General features: G+C 36.5%; 1 protein-coding gene and 1 long non-coding RNA gene across 3 annotated transcripts in view; one reads left to right on the top strand and one right to left on the bottom strand.

Annotated features, from left to right (window-relative positions):
• LOC121034034 (uncharacterized) overlaps positions 1 to 6,428 on the bottom strand; it is a 238,681-nt gene extending 232,253 nt beyond the window's left edge. Inside the window, exons 1-2 of the long non-coding RNA XR_005792256.1 lie at positions 6,382 to 6,428; positions 4,184 to 4,275 (exon numbers count right to left, since the gene is read on the bottom strand). This is a non-coding gene — a long non-coding RNA (uncharacterized LOC121034034). The remainder of the gene's footprint in view (positions 1 to 4,183; positions 4,276 to 6,381) is intronic.
• Positions 6,429 to 6,485: 57 nt separating this feature from the next.
• Positions 6,486 to 16,687, top strand: TTC14 (tetratricopeptide repeat domain 14). 2 transcript variants are annotated; one of them, XM_040480832.1, is made up of 12 exons: positions 6,486 to 6,834; positions 7,341 to 7,465; positions 7,571 to 7,770; positions 8,698 to 8,782; positions 8,946 to 9,075; positions 9,343 to 9,498; positions 10,129 to 10,200; positions 10,600 to 10,719; positions 10,823 to 10,945; positions 12,940 to 13,057; positions 13,983 to 14,092; positions 15,171 to 16,687. In XM_040480832.1, exons 1-12 carry the CDS (start codon positions 6,674 to 6,676, stop codon positions 16,081 to 16,083), a joined length of 2,313 nt encoding a protein of 770 aa, XP_040336766.1. In that variant the 5' UTR covers positions 6,486 to 6,673; the 3' UTR covers positions 16,084 to 16,687. The 2 variants fall into 2 exon arrangements, with proteins under 2 accessions (XP_040336766.1, XP_040336767.1); XM_040480833.1 differs by lacking the exon at positions 6,486 to 6,834 and adding an exon at positions 6,856 to 6,963.
• Positions 16,688 to 17,211: the final 524 nt, after the last annotated feature.

Genomic DNA, 17,211 nt, shown 5'->3' on the forward strand with positions numbered 1-17,211 from the left:
TCTTTCTTTCTTTCTTTCTTTCTTTCTTTCTTTCTTTCTTTCTTTCTATGTGTTTTTATTTTAATTCCAGTAGAGTTAATAGGTGTACAGTACAGTGATTCAATATGTCTGGTCTCTTTTCTAGACACAACCAATTGGAACTAGAGAAACTCATTCACTTAAAGAGACCATCCACAGTAGGAACTTACCAGCAATGCAATGTAAAAGGAAAAAAAATTCCATGCAGATTTCATAGAAAAAGACGCAGAGTGGCTTAAAGAGAAACATGAAGTTTTAGCACTTGGATTGTTTTTATCATAGCACAGAGAATGTAAAGGGTCCAGGCCCTCAGTTTTAAAGGTGACAAGAGGCTTGGGAGATTAGATGATCTGCCCCCAAGATGCAGCCTGGACTCCTGGGCTAAACTGTTTCCATTATGATAACTCCCTACCTCATCATAAATAGTTGCTGACACTCTTAATCTTCTTGGAGCCAATGAAACCTCATATTTTCATCCTATGCAATGATGAGTAAATTTTAAAATAAAATTATGTTTCCCAAGACACAAGAGATATTTAGTCTTTTACAAAAGGTTTTCCCTTCTGGGGTGCCTGCGTGGCTCAGTTGGTTGAGTGTCCAACTTTGGCTCTGGTCATGACCTCATGGTTCATGGGTTCAAGCCCTACATTAGGTTCTGTGCTGACAGCTCAGAGCCTGGGGCGTGCTTCAGATTCTATGTCTCCCTCTCTCTCTGTCCCTCCCCTGCTCATGTCTCTTTCTCCCTCAAAAATAAACTTCAAAAAAATTAAAAGTTTTTCTCTTCTATTATAAGCAATAGTTATTTAGTTAACTCCAATCTCTACAGCAGCTGAAGTGATCCTTTTATAATCAAAGTCATAACACGTCTTTCTGCTTAAAACCCTGAAACAATGCCCATTCCGCTAAGAGTAAAAGCCAAGTTCCTCCCATACTCTACAAACCACACTTTCATGATCACTATGTTCCTGCCACACTGTCTTCCTTGCTGTTCCTCAATACACCACATACCTTCCTGCCTTAGACCTTTGTACTGGCTATTCCCTCAGCCTGAAACTCTTTTTTCCCAAAAAAGCTGAATGACTAATTTTTCACCTCCTTCAAGTCTTTGCTCAAACGTCATCTTCTCAGTGAGACCTGCCCTGATCATTCTATTTAAAACTACTAAACCCATTCCTCTGCACTTCCAGTGCCCCTTTCCCAGATTTATTTTTTCCCTAGGTTTTATCACTCTCCAATATACACCATTTACTTATTTATTATGTTTATTGCTCATTGTCTCCCTCCACCAGAATATAATCTCTTGAAAGCAGAAATCTTGATTTTTTTTTCACTATTTATAGTCCTAAAATCTGAAACAGTGCCCAACCCTCAGTAAATAATTGCCAAATTCATTCATTCATTCATTCATTCAATTAATTGCCATTAGAAATCAGAGTCTATCTATCAATAATCAAATGTCATTTAATCTTTAACCAGATATTCTATTTTTTTTTTATTTTTTTTTAACGTTTATTTATTTTTGAGACAGAGAGAGACAGAGCATGAACGGGGGAGGGTCAGAGAGAGAGGGAGACACAGAATCTGAAACAGGCTCCAGGCTCCGAGCGGTCAGCACAGAGCTCGACACGGGGCTCGAACTCACGGACCGCGAGATCATGACCTGAGCCGAAGTTGGACGCTTAACCGACTGAGCCACCCAGGCGCCCCTTTAACCAGATATTCTAGATCTTCCAACGGATTCCATTAAGGAGGTGGCAATATACTAAAACAATAATACATTTCTAGTCTCTGAAATTCCCCTTTGGTGCTGCCACCAATAAAATAAAAAGGAGTTATGGTTTAATAATCAAAAGGTAATCAATTTACTCATTTTCAAAGAAATGTCCAAATTACATTAAAAATGAGTATCAAACCAATCCAGAATGTATTGACAAAGAATACTGTTTACTTAACATCAAACTGTCAATTTTTTTTGTTATAATTCTGACATGTTCCCTGGCATAGTATTCTGAGAAACTGCCATAAAATGAGAATCTAAGAAATGTGTATGTTTGTATCTTTCTAAGCAGTCCTGACAAAGTACCTGAAGATAAGCACACTGACCTATTCCATGTCAGTATTGCACACATCTTTTCAATTGTTTTTTCCCCATTATGATGGATTTGTTCTGAAATATCTTCATCCTATTCCCAAGTCCTTTTTGTAAACAAATACAAACACACACACACAAAAATGGCTGGCTTGGAATAACACTGCAGACAGCCACTGTATATGGTCCAATATTCCACAACTCTGGGAGTTCCACATACATCATACATAGATTATGATGTAAATGTTAACAGTGCAAACACCCCCACTCTTCCTTGGAGTTAGGCAATGTTCACCTCCGGGTCTGTTCAGAACTAATCGGCCTAAATTGTAACTAAAATTAGTGATCTTTCCTCTTGAAAAATTCAAAATTACAGAGCTAATCAATCAAAGACAATGAGATATGAACTAACTCATATTAAAATAGTATCCTCAAATAATTTACCAATAACTAAAATATGGAGAAGGTGTTAGAGACAGAACTATCTTAAAATGATTCTACATGGTAGGCCACAATACTTGTTTAATTGGCAGTAGGTTTTTGCGGTGAATGATAGAAAACTTGATATCCACAATGATCTTACAGCACCCTCGTGTGGATAAATATTTGACAATGTTTTCCTTAATGAAATGTGTTAATCTGTGATATGAAAAAAAAGAGAGAAGGTGATATAACCCTTTCAAAGACTACTGAATGAGTGAAACCTTATCAGAAGAAGTCTGAATTATTTCCTTAATAATGAAGATGGATTTTTGGCTGATCTAGCCATACTTTCTTTTAGTATTCCTCACTCTTCTTTAAGTTAACCCAAGGTGACTCCAAATATAATTCTAAGTAGAACAAAGTGAATTACCTTCTATGGAAGCAAAGTTGCCTCTTGCACCATATGCCTATGAATGAAACCAAGTGGCCCCATTTTAGGGGGAAAAAAGGTTCATGGCTATTGTAACAAGTTAACATAATAATAGATATTTTTAAAGTAAAATAAATTCCACACATGTACATTTACAACTATATCCTTAAAGAATATGGTTTCAGCTAATCCTCTAGATGGTATGGCATGGTAGAAAGAATACTAGATAAATACTAAGATAATGTGGATTCTAAAGTTCATTTTTGAACAAATTCTCAACCTTTCTATATCTGTTTTTTAATTTTTTAAATGGCAGAGTAGAAACAGCAGAAGCTACTAGTTGGTGGCTTCCTAGTATAGTCAAGATTCTTTTGGTTCCAAACCATAAATTTACTCAAGCTGGCTTAAGCAACAAAAAAGGATTTTCTTAAGAAAAAGAATAGAAAAAAATACTGAAAAATTAAAGGGAGGAGTATTAACATACTTATGGTCTTATTTGGTTCTACCCACACTTTCCTGATACAAACATCTCATCCTCAATCTCAGATGAGGATGAGGCTTTTTGAAATTGTTTACATCAGAGTCAAGAACTACAAAGAACCTGTCTACAGATTTCTTATATAGTCACAGATTATTTGTATAGTCCTTCCCACATTGTAATAAGCAAGTTTCTCAGGTCCAGATAGACTTCATCTTTTGCACACTGTGTCACTAGCAGCTCTGTATGTTATTTTGGGAAACTTGGGGGATCCAAGAAAAGCTACTTTGAGATATGCTGCTTTTGCCCTTGCTTTATATGGCTACCTTGCTCTGGCTAAGTTTTTATGTCCTTTACTAAAAAAAAAAAAAAAAAAAATCAGGCATTTAATCTCTGTGTGTGTGTGTGTGTGTGTGTGTGTGTGTGTGTGTGTGGTGTATTCTCACACAGAGGAAACGGGTCTCTTCTCACCAATCTACAGCCTACCTGTAATGATGTATATAACTAAAATGTCCATAACTAAAATAACCCTACCTACCTCAATTTCACACTTGCTGTCTCCAGAACACATCTTGCTTTTTCACATCTCTACTTCTTTAACTATATTACTCCTTCCCACCCCTCCTGGAATGCACTTGCCTCCTCCTCTCCTTCTTACCCCCATCAACTCCCACTACCTCAACCCCCAAGAAAAATAAGGGATCTAAGCAGACACCTAGTAGATGTTCATAACAATAGTACTTACCATGTGTCACATTTCTTCTTATGTCTAATCTTCTATTGGATTGTGCATCACTCAAGAATCAGGAGTATTTTTCATCTTTACATTTCCAGGGCCTAGAGAGTATGTGTTAAGAGATGTACATATGTGTTTATTTAAAATGGAATTTTATATCACAATAAAAATAGGCCTAGGATCTAGACACCAAAGATCTGAATGTCTTGAATCCTTTCCCTCTTTTCCTTCCCATATAGTCACATGATGATTCATACTGTTTAATCTGGAAAACTTACTGAAAAGGATTTTTAAAAGATCCTTTTAAAGGTCAAACCAGTAAACAAAAATATTCAAGAAGTGAAAAATAAAGTGTTTTCTTTCTATGTCCACCCTGAGAAATCCTACATGTGGGACTAGCTTCTCCAAGATGAAAAGCAACTAATCCCCTCACTTCCTCTCCTCACTTCCTCCAGTCCTATGTCAAAGATTCAATGCTCAGTGGCCTCAAAAGTCAAAGGATATATCTACACCAGCAGAAAATTCATTCCAATACATTAGTAACTGTAAAAGGCTTACTCCCATACTGTGATTGTTGTACTTGAGAAGTGAAGAACAAGATTGTCTCTGTCACATAACTACTGTGACTACTTCCATGTAAGGCCAGCCCTAACCAAAGATAAGACCCAGCCTAAGTTTTGATTACACCTGCTTGAAGTTTTTTTTTTCTTTCCCATCATTACTGTGTATACAGGAAGCATTTGATAAATTCCACTCTTGATGAACACTGTTTACCCTCTAAAAGCAGCTACTTACTCCTTTTTTCATGGTTATACCACAGCAATTCTAGCTGTTCAAGACATGGGGTGGTTGGAGTTTACTCTAGTGTAAAAATAAGGAAAAACAGTAGACAGATCCCATAGTGATGAAGACATGTGCTACTCAAGAATGCCTTCACAAAGTGGCCTTCTCAGACTAAGTGCCGCTGTCTGGCATCTGGTTCTCAGACACTGGGCTTCTCAGTCCTTCTGGAGATAATTAGATCCTCAATAACAGATCAACTCTAACTAAAATCATGTATTTACAAGAATGTCTATACAGTTCATTTTTAGTGGTTGGCTTTCAGTGATAATTCCTCTTTCCTAGTTAAGCTAGAGTTATAGCTTAACACAAGTCGGTCTGTGCCATTGATCAAACTTTCCTGATGTGCCCATAGTGGCTTAAAATTTATTATCTTTTAAACTTGCATTCTTCTTTGTTGCATCTTCTCAAGTCTCAGTAAACAATCTGCCTGGATTTTTCACAAAACAGTGTGGAGTCATACACTATATTCTGGGCTGGGTTTTCTATCGAAGTGGTGAGACAGTGAAAACACATAGCTGGAGAGGAGGTGGAATAACTGCTACCATTTATTTTTGTTCAAGAGGACTATACTAAACTATACATACTTAAGTGGAACAGATTTTAATATATTGAAATAAAATCATATTATCTCAAAATCAGAGTAAGTTATGTCTTCTATATGATAAAAACACTCTTCAGCAATTGTGTCTGTGAAGATGTATTAAGACCTCAGTTTGAATCCTAACCCTAACCTTTTAACAGGTGGGTGGCATTGAGCAATTTGTTGAGACTCTCGGGACTGTGTCCTCAATCTCTAAGGAGAGAGTATAATGAGTTAAAACGGTTAGCAGCTCAAGTCATTAACTAAGGTGGTGGGGGGGGAGCCTAAATCACAATTATATTTGAAAATCACTTGAATTACCCACAAAAACAATATATTGACTTAAATACACAGCACTACAAAGTAAATCTAGTGGGCACTAAATCTTTAGACACCACTTAAATAAAGAAATAAAATAGAATCCATGTATGCACATGTCTACAGCCATTTTAAGCTAACTCTAAAATCATCAGGGTGAATGTAGTATGGATGGACAACACAATTCCAGTGCTTAATAGATGCTAGTATCCTTCCTTTCTTCTGACCTTAGACTACCAGAAAATCTCCCAGAGCAGTCACTCTAATGTGGTTGTATGTGAGACATAGAGAATGACTTATCCCTGCGAGCACTCTGAAGGAAGAAACTTTGTAACTCGTATGGGGTTCTCACCCTGGCAATGGCACTTAGAAGCGCCTCACTAAATAAGAGGATGATTTAGAGCCGGGGCCATTTCAACGTAATAACAGCACAGAAATTTTGAAAAACTTTCTCACAGAGCACTACCTCGGAGCCGTAGGCAGCCCTTAGCTCAGGAAATGCTTAACCCAGTGCTTCCGGCTTCCGTAGTCTCGCTCCATTTCGCGATACCGAGGCTGAGCTCCTCCGCGCCGCCGCTTGGGGCGGTCCCGGAACACTTCCGGCAGACAACTGTGTGTCTGTGATGTGGCCTTCCGGCAGTTTCCAGGTTGTTTCCTCAGTCTCGGGGGCCAACAAGCTGAAGTAGTGAGCACCGAACGGGGTAGGGGCGGGGGGCACCTAGCAGCCCACCTGTTACTGGGTCCAGCAATCTCTGGCCATGGACCGGGACCTTCTTCGGCAGTCATTGAATTACCACGGGCCGTCCTTGCTCTCCCTTCTCCGGAGCGAACAGCAGGACAACCCGCACTTCCGGAGCCTCCTGGGGTCCGCAGCCGAGCCCGCCCGGGGCCCGCCGCCCCAGCAGCAGTTACAGGGCAGGTAATGGTACGGCGCCGCCTCTGTGAGACGGGGGAGGGGACGCAGGTCAGGGCCCCACTACCGCCGCCGGGTGGCTGAGTACTGGAGGAGCGGAGCAGCGGCCGCGAACACGTGAGGATTGCCCCGCAGGTGCCGAGGGCTGAATGGCGGAGGGTCCGCGCTGCGGGTGTGAGGGAAAGGCGGGAAGCGGACTGAACTTTTTCTTCCGTGCTGGCTAGCGGAGGCACGGAGTCTTTATCCAAAATCCCTTGGGCTTTCTTCTACAGCCCCCCCACCCCCCGCCCCCGCCCCGAGCTGCGGGGGCTACTTTTTAACTTTCCCCGCCCTCCACCTACTGGCTGGCGAATGAGGGAGTCTCTGATTAAAACTTTTTCTCGCAGGATGTGTGGCCCAGAGCTTAGGATGATGGATCTGCTTGGGCAATGAAAGCCAAGAGCATAAGCTTGGCCTTGCTAAAAAAGGTTTTACCCATAAGCCAGTTTTCATAAGTTTTGTTTCCTTTTAAGAAAAGAGAAGAGAGTTGACAACATTGAAATACAAAAATTCATTTCCAAAAAAGCAGATTTGCTTTTTGCACTTTCCTGGAAATCAGATGCACCTGCAACTTCTGAAGTCAATGAAGACAATGAAGGTGAGTTTTCTTAAAATATTTTGATTGCGGTTTGGGTTATTTTAATGGCACTTGAGATGAAGCAAAACACAAAGCAGTTGTAATTTTGTTAATTTTTTTTTTCAGATGGTTATGCAGTCATGCCACCTTTAGAGCAGTTCATGGAGATCCCTAGTATGGACCGGAGAGAGCTGTTTTTCCGAGATATTGAGCGTGGTGATATAGTGATTGGAAGAATTAGTTCCATTCGGGAATTTGGGTTTTTCATGGTGTTGATTTGTTTAGGCAGTGGCATCATAAGAGATATATCCCACTTAGAAATCACAGTAAGTTATTTTTCAGTTATTTGATTGCTTCTGTTTTTGATAAGTCATCTCAATGCGAAAATTATGTTTTTGCATCCAGTTATGCTTAAGTGTACCCTGCTGCCGTAGTTTCGAGAAATAAATATTGGAGAAAAATAAAATACTCTTTCTTTTTGAAAGAACGGTGATATAGTTACTTGTGTAGTTTCCTCCTCCATTTCTGGTTTTGGAGGTTTATTTGGTCCCTTTGGTTGGCAGCGGTAGGGTCCTTCTTTAAATGCTTACAGATATCAGTGGATGTGGTGAGATTCATTGGTGTTCCAGGCTTATTTCTCCTAGCTGAACATGGTCTTAATTATTTGGCATTAGATACTTACGTGTGGATAATTTAGAAACAAATTTCTTATTTATATAGTTACAGTAGTTAAATGTAAATGGCTTGTGCATTATAATAAGATACTTTGCCCAAGATGAATTGTCTTGAATTTGAAATAATGTGTCAATTTAAAAGCTTTGATATTTGCCGTCTGTCAAGGTAGATGATAGAGGAAGAAAAGCAGAAGGCATCACAGACTGGATGATAGACATAAACTTTGGAGAATTTGCACTTAGTTTTCACTGGAATTCTCCTACTTTCTGAACAGTTTTAGTTTTGTTTTTAACAAGCACAAAATATCTATGTGTTTCATAATCCATACTTACATTTGGTTCCTAGAACTGATTGCAAATTTTGTGAGATTTTAGTCTTTGAACTGAACCAGAGAACTTGTTGTACTATGCGCACAGAAGTTGTTTATAATTAAAATCCTTAAATTTAGATTTTAGAGTGTTAGTTTTTTTAATGTTTGTGTCAACTATTAGCTCATTGTATTGAACAACTAGGATAAAAGATGATATTTCTCACCAAAGAATGGAATGTCTGGTATTTTAAAATACTTCTCATTGCAGGCTCTTTGTCCATTAAGAGATGTACCTTCTCACAGTAACCATGGGGATCCTTTATCATATTACCAAACTGGTGACATTATTCGAGGTGATCAGTTTCATCATATTAATAAAAAAGTAACAGTTGTCAGATTTTTATATTAATTTTGAAAATCTGTCTAATGAGAGTAGTGTTTGGAAAAATATATGTTTTTTTATGTTAGCTTGCATTTTCTTTTTAATCAGCTTAGTTTTTTTTTTTTTTTTTTAAGCTGGAATCAAAGATATTGACAGATACCATGAAAAGCTTGCAGTGTCTCTATATAGTTCATCTCTTCCACCACATCTGTCTGGTATCAAATTAGGTGTAATTAGTTCTGAAGAGCTTCCTTTGTACTACAGGTAAGTTATCCATGTTATTTCAACAAATTAATTGCAAAAGTTGCTTGATTAAAAATACCAAATTGTGTCCAACTTGTGACCACAAAGTAGAAAATTAATTTCTCTTATTTCAAAATTGCTCATAACCCTTAAGTAAAAGAAACCAAAATAATATTACTGTACCTTTGTGTACAAAAATGATATGAGTTTTTTAATAGAAATGGAACATGCTAATTATTTTAGTCATTTTTATATTTTTGTTGTGTGTGTTTTTTTTTTTTTTTTAAGGAAAAGTGTTGAACTAAATAGCAATTCTTTGGAATCCTATGAAAATGTCATGCAGAGTTCCTTGGGATTTGCTAATCCAGGAGTAGTTGAATTCCTTCTAGGAAAACTAGGAATAGATGAATCTAATCCACCATCTTTAATGCGAGGCTTACAAAGGTATAGTAAATTAGTTATTATTCTTTGAAGTGGTGAAGTAAATCGTGCTGAGATCAAAAGCTATATAACTGAGGGACATATTTGACTATTCCTTTTTTTTTTTTCAACGTTTATTTATTTTTGGGACAGAGAGAGACAGAGCATGAACGGGGGAGGGGCAGAGAGAGAGGGAGACACAGAATCAGAAACAGGCTCCAGGCTCTGAGCCATCAGCCCAGAGCCTGACGCGGGGCTCGAACTCCCGGACCGCGAGATCGTGACCTGGCTGAAGTCGGACGCTTAACCGACTGCGCCACCCAGGCGCCCCATATATTTGACTTTTCTAAGACTAGCAGCTGCAATATGCTAAAAAGCGAGTGAACTAGATGATCCTATCTCCTGGAATGGAATCTGTTGTGATGATATGTGTAGAGAACGATGCAGAAAGTTTATAAGAATTTTGGGTTAAAAATACTGTTTGAAAAGAATAGTCATTCCTGAGAGTTTAAGAATATTCTTTTGTATGTGGAAAACAGATTTCTTGCCTGTGATTTACTTTTTCAGAGTTGAATTTTTATCAGTTAGAGTGAAGGATTGTTACCAAAAAAAAAAAAAAAAGCATATAGTTTGACTTTCATTTTCTTTGAACAGCAAAAATTTCTCTGAAGATGATTTTGCTTCTGCATTGAGAAAGAAACAGTCTGCATCTTGGGCTTTAAAATGGTATGAAAACTTTATCTTTCAACAATTGCTTTATCTAGTCTAAAGGTTAGGATAAGGCAGGCATTCTTAAGTCCTTACTAAGACTAAATTTGTTTATAAATGAATTAAAATGATGTGTTTTTGACATTAGCTTTTTTATAGGTGTGAATGGTGCTGTAAGTTTAACAGACTTAAATTTTAACCAACATTTTCCATGTTTTCAAAAGGAATTAGTATATTGATAATATGGATTCATAGATATTTGTTATAAAGTTATTGAAAGGCAAAATACTCTCTATATTGAGAGTATTGCAGACTAAATATTAGCCAAATTAAATTTGTTTTAAAAGTTTATCAATGCTAACGTTATGTTTGGATATTCTGAGAAATGCATGTGATGGTTTACAAATGTCTTTTTAGTGTGAAGATTGGAGTTGATTATTTTAAGGTTGGACGCCACGTAGATGCTATGAATGAATATAATAAGGCTCTGGAAATAGACAAACAAAATGTGGAAGCTTTGGTGGCTCGTGGAGCATTGTAAGTGGATCATGGCTTTTAAGGAATATTTATAAGGTAAATGAATATAAGATTTACTAATAGTTCAGAAGATAAATTCCTCTAATTTATTTCACATCTCTAGATATGCAACAAAAGGAAGTCTGAACAAAGCAATAGAAGATTTTGAGCTTGCATTGGAAAACTGTCCAACTCATAGGAATGCAAGAAAATACCTCTGTCAGACACTTGTTGAAAGAGGAGGACAGTAAGTGTCAAACTTTTTTTTAATATTAAGTAGAGATCTAATACTCAAGCAGCTACTATAAAATCTTAAACTTAATGTAAGGAAGTAGCATCTTTAACTCACTTAATTCAGAACACTCTTAATTTCAATTTTGGTTGAAAATGTTTTTTAAATATAGTCCTTTTTAAGCCTTTTAGGGTTTTTTCCCTTATTACTGAGGTTATAATAGGTTGGAGATATTTTAGTGTCTTGAGTTCATTGTTCCGAATATCTATTCTCCTTATATAGAAATATAAATGTGAAGGTCCAAAAATAAGGGAAGTACTCTTTTCTTGGACACGCACACAAGAGGGTTGTTTTTTTTTTAATAGAGAGGAATTGGATTTTTAATTTATTTCATCATTCCAGTGGTATAATGCCAGAAGTATGAATTGAGAATTCTGTAGTTAGTTGTGAATAATATTTTGCCATTATATTCAGCTTATTGCTCTGCTCTGTGCAGTAAAATCCACAAACTCAGATTAAATGGAAGAGCAAATCATTAAGAACAAACCCTATAACTTAAGTTACTATCTTGAGATGCTGGCATACTACTTTGCATAGTTGTATCATAAATATTGAATGACTAACAGGCTAGTCTAATTTATAAAATGTGAAGAAATGTAATATTCCAATATAAATATTTTTGGTTATAGCCTACTTTAACAACTAAAAACCAATTTGTTATTAGTAGCATCTTTTTGCAACTAATTTTTTTTAAATAGAATTACCACTTTTCTGTTTCATGAATTTGTTTTATTAATCCAGTTTGTATGATCATTCCATAATTCTAAATTAAAGAGATTTGCAATATTTGTTTTCAACTCAAGAACTTCTTTTTGTACTGAAGTGACTGAAGCACCTTTTTACTTTCTCATTAGGTAGACAGCTACTTAAATAAGGTTATCTTATTACCCACATATTGGTGTTTAGCTGAATGGATGGCAACATCATCTATATGTTATCCAAGCCAAAAATGTTGATAGCCTTGAACTGGTCCCTTACTGCCCACATCCAGTGATACAGAAGTGATCCCATTGAAGCCATTGGGTTTTGGGTTTTGTTCTGTTTCACAGTAATTACTTTTTCCTACTTTTGAAAAACCGAAAGTACTTTGCAAATCCTTTCTGCTTTGTATCCACCCTTTCTAATTCTGATTTTTCATAGTGTAGACATGACTGTAATCTAATACTTCTTTCTGAAGGCTACTTGTAATGTACATGTATACATTGGTATTTCCAACTTCATTAGTGAATATTCTGGGAAAATTTTTCATAAACTATTGGAAAAGCCAACCTATGTAATTTTTTTTTAAATATTTTGAGAAAGAGAGAAGCAGAGAAAGAATCCCAAGCAGCCCCTATGCTGTCAGCACACAGAGCCTGATGTGGGGCTTGATCCCAAGAACCTCAAGATCATGTCCTGAGCCAAAATCAAGAGTCAGACTCTTAACCAACTGAGCCACCCAGGTGCACCCAACCTATATAATTCTATGCTAAAGCTCAAGATTATACTAAATTTATTGAAGACATTGGCTGATAATGTGTTTTCATGTATCAGACTAAAATCCCAATGCTGGACCTACATTTGTCTTTGTTACCAGTAATGGAGTACTGTTTTTCTGTAATACAGTATCATTAACTGTAGTCACCAGGGTGTACATTACATCCCCAGGACTTATTTATGTTTTAATTGGAAGATGGTACATTTTTACCACCTTCACCCATTTCACCAATGCCACCCTCCCCAACCCCGCATAACCACCAATCTGTTCTCCATATCTGAGTTGACTTTTTTTTGGTTTATGTGGTCTTTTTACCAAAGAAATAGTAAAAAGTACCTGATTTAAGTACTGCTTAGTTTGGAAAATGATTTGCTAAAAAATTTTTCTTTAAGTTCTGTCATAAATCTCTGACCTGTATAAATGAGGAATTTTTTGTTTTTTCAGAAAGCTAAACCGTTTGTTTCAAATTTAGGTTAGAAGAAGAAGAAAAGTTTTTAAATGCTGAAAGTTACTATAAGAAAGCTTTGGCTTTGGATGAGACTTTTAAAGATGCAGAGGATGCTTTGCAGAAGCTTCATAGATATATGCAGGTGATTCTTTACTTCCTCTTAGAAATTTAGTGATATTTAAAATTAATGCCAAAACTTAACTTTCTTCTCGGGAAAACTATTCTAGATTACTTAGTAAGACGTTATAAAAAATTTCTTTTTAGATACAGCTTTTCCTAATTGGGTTTGACATTGCTTCATAGTACTTAAAAGTAAAAATAGCCCTATGAGAAAATTCCTACTGCCTATGTGTGGTATGTAGTTTTGGGAATTGTCCTTGTAGTGAGCTTTCCTGATGATTACAAATTCAGTGTTGTTGTAATTGAGTTAATTATAAAAACCTCTTTGAGAAATATTTTAAACTGCCTTTTCCTGTAATACTGATGATAATGTTTTCTCATGCATTTTCTTCTGAATTGGACCATTGCTGCTGTGTCTGTGACATCTGGTGCTGCTCATCCCCATCCTCAAACTGGAAAATGATTTCTTATGTAATCATGCATCCAACTGGGCTGTGCTATTTTTTAAATGGTTTGTATTTGAACATGGTGATTCCCCCCACAATTCACCTTAATGGAATTTATTTGAATTTTATTTATAAAATTTGTGTCCTGTCTAAATTTTTCAATTTTTAAAAAATATTTTTTCATGTATTTTATTATATATTTTATTTTTTCCCTTTCTTGCACTCTGGGTCATGGGTACCAATGCGATGGCTTCCCCTTTTTTCATGGAATACCAACTGCAATATGGTCCTCAATGTTACTCTGGCTCTTCCAATGATTAATGCCAAACACCTGTATGATTAATTTTTATATTAAAAATATTTCTTTAATGCTGGATATATGGTGATTTGGGTATACTCCATTTGATTTCTGGCTTGGGGGGGGTGGTCTTTTGAAAACTGGGTTTTATGTATTCTGCTATTTTTAATGTGTGGTTTTTTCCGATATCTGGGTTCTAAAAGAAATCTTTGGAATTAAGAGAAAAACAAGCTGAAAAGGAAGAAAAGCAGAAAACAAAGAAAATAGAAACAAGTGCAGAAAAGTTGCGTAAGCTCTTAAAAGAGGAGAAAAGGTAAACTATAACATTCAGTATTTTTTAACTTAAAGCAACTACTGAGTTGAACCAAAGTGCCATATGGAAGTAATGTAAGTAAAAAAAAAAAAAAAGTGTTGAGTTATAATCAGTGATACTTTGTAAGTATGTATACCACAAGTTTTTCTGTAAAAGAAATTAAGCAAAGTGGAATCTGAAGGTAGAATTCTGCAAACAAACAATAAATAAAATATATGTTATTGTAATTATCTGTATTTTTTTTTTTTTTAATTTTTTTCAACGTTTTTTATTTATTTTTGGGACAGAGAGAGACAGAGCATGAACGGGGGAGGGGCAGAGAGAGAGGGAGACACAGAATCGGAAACAGGCTCCAGGCTCTGAGCCATCAGCCCAGAGCCTGACGCGGGGCTCGAACTCCCAGACCGCGAGATCGTGACCTGGCTGAAGTCGGACGCTTAACCGACTGCGCCACCCAGGCGCCCCAATTATCTGTATTTTAGAGAGAACTGTTTTAGAACTACAGCAGTGGTTCTCAACTGGGGGCAGCTTTAACTCCGCCCCCTCCCCCCGGAGACATATTTTGGTCATCATAACTGGAAGTGGTACTAACATATAATGGCTAGAAGTCAAGGATGCTGCTGAACATCCTACAGTGATGTGGTAGCATACCCCCCCACCATCATCCTACCTCCCCAACAAAGAATTATTCAGGTGTTGAAAATGTCAATAGTGTAAGGTGGAGAAACCACATATATTACAGCTAGCTGGATATAAGACTTCAGTTCTATCCTTTGTGTGTTCAGATGGGCTTAAGTTTTTTAGATAATGTTGGAAATGTAACTGTCTTCAGAAATGATGGATTTACTTTCAGTGACAACTGTCTACCCAGTATTTTTTTCCCAAAAGTCATGCCTCCTGGTAAAATTGGACCTTGTAGTAACTAAGATTATTATAGTAATTGCTTATCTAAGCCACAGATTTTAGGAAACCTTTAAGGAGAACTAACAATAGAACTTTAAAATAGAACCAAAATCTTTATGAATAATTAAGAAACATTTTTGTACTTAACATCTGATGGGTTAACTGTATTTTTTAGGCTAAAGAAGAAAAGAAGAAAATCAACTTCTTCCTCTTCAAGTGTTTCTTCTGCTGATGAATCTGGTTCTTCTTCATCATCATCTTCCTCTTCTGGTCACAAAAGGCATAAGAAACATAGGAGGAACCGTTCAGAGTCTTCTCGAAGTTCCAAAAGGCATTTAGCTAATAAGGCATCCTCAAGTCAGATAGATCAGAATAGGAAAGATGAGTTCTTCCCAGTTCCAACCAATACTTTAGCATCTTTTCTTAACCAAAAACAAGAAGTGGAAAAACTACTGGAAAAGCAGGATAGGTTACCATATCAAAAGAAACAGGTAAAAGAGAAAGATAGATGCCCTGTCTCTTCATCTTCAGTTGAAATTCCGGATGATTTTGGAGGTAGGTCTGAAGATCCAAGAGATTTTTATTCTCAGGCAAGTAGTAGCAAAGCAGAAAAACCATATAAATCAGAAAAACATTTCTCCAGTAGAAGAGATTCCTCAGATTCCTTTTATAGGAATTCAGAGGACAAGGTGAAAATTTATGGTTACAGAAGATTTGAAAAAGATACAGAGGGAAGGAAAGAACACTATAGAAGGTGGGAGCCAGGTTCCATGAGGCATTCCACTTCACCAGCCAGCTCAGACTACTCTTATAAATCGGTTGAAAAATATAAAAAATATACTTATTCTGGATCACGTGATTTTGGTAGACATGAACAAAGATACCAGTTAAATAAAAATCAAGGAGAATATGAAATAGAGGATACTTATGAGGAGGACATTAAAACAGAGGCTCCAGAAACAGATGGACTAAATAGCAAAGAGCAGTCAGAAAGTGGAGTTAAAAAAAATTTACCTCAAAATTTACTCAATATATTTAATCAGATAGCTGCATTTGAAAAAGAAAAAGGAAATAAGCCAAAAAATTAATATGCCAAGGGAATCCGCACTCTTACACAAAAGGCTGTTAATGAAAGTTTTGGGTCTTTTATTTAAGTCCAGTGCAGAAATCTCCACTCCAAAAGCTATTTTATTTGTAGAGATTGCAGAAAGCAATGCTTTTCAGCTATTCTCAAAATATATTTGTTTCAGTTGTGGGTGTCCTCACAGCTTGATTTTTAGGCTTTTCATGTATATGTTTTTGTACAGTATTTCTTACTGTGATGATTTAAACTTCACCTAAAGATAATTCTCATAGTATTGCTTCTTCACTATATTAAAGTATATGAGAATACCTTGGGTCCACCTTATCCTGCTGTTTGAGAGAAAATTAAATTTATTCATTGAACACTTGGATTGTTTTCTTCAAAAATTATTTAACGGTCGTTTCTGTTAAATTCTTTTCCCTCAGCTTTTGAAAGAGATCTACAGTATTTGTTCTTTAGGTGCCATTTTTTATTGATCATTTGAGTAACAATTTTTTGTAGAACTCCTAAGATTATATTGCAGATTATCTGTCTTGCCTAAATGACCTCTGAAGCTTGACTTAATATGGTTTGTGTACCAGCTTAGGAATAAAGCCATGAAAACTGAATAGGGGCTGATTTTGCTTATTTCTCTCTCTTTTTTTTTTAAACCTTGTTAACAGTATAGCCCTAAGAAATTTCTTAACTTTAAATATTGGCAAGACCCTTAGAGTCTATGTTCCAAGCAAGAACAGATCAGAATAAAAAGAATCCTTTTAGCAAAAACAGCAGTGGCAAGAGAAGCACACTGTAAATCTGCTTTTCTCCTAAGGGAAAGAAAATTCAGAAACCGTCCTAGTACTGCATATGTGCAGCTGGGAAGGCACTGGGCATGTTTTTAATTAACCTAGAACTGGCCTGCATTTCTTCTTTTCTTAATATCTCTATCCTAATGCTTCCCTCGATGCCTCCTTTCGTAGGTCTGAATAAATGAGTAGGCCAACAAAGTCTGGTTTTACTCAGAATAAATTCTAGCAACTAGAGCTGAAGAAGTGACCTGGATCTAAAGATCCTCCCAAATTTGAAAACAGATTTGGAGATAGAGATAGGAGTCATTGTTGTTGATTTATAATGGTCTTTAGAATCTTTCCAA

Source organism: Herpailurus yagouaroundi, unplaced genomic scaffold, assembly GCF_014898765.1.
Source record: "Herpailurus yagouaroundi ecotype Mexico unplaced genomic scaffold, PumYag 159, whole genome shotgun sequence".
Lineage (NCBI taxonomy): Eukaryota > Metazoa > Chordata > Mammalia > Carnivora > Felidae > Herpailurus > Herpailurus yagouaroundi.

Bases quoted from the DNA above. Each gene is read 5' to 3' on its own strand.
- TTC14 (XM_040480832.1), top strand. From the start codon at position 6,674: ATGGACCGGGACCTTCTTCGGCAGTCATTGAATTACCACGGGCCGTCC. The intron at 10,720-10,822 runs GTAAGTGGATCA...TCACATCTCTAG, and splicing joins TTGGTGGCTCGTGGAGCATT to ATATGCAACAAAAGGAAGTC. The intron at 13,058-13,982 runs GTGATTCTTTAC...GGGTTCTAAAAG, and splicing joins AGCTTCATAGATATATGCAG to AAATCTTTGGAATTAAGAGA.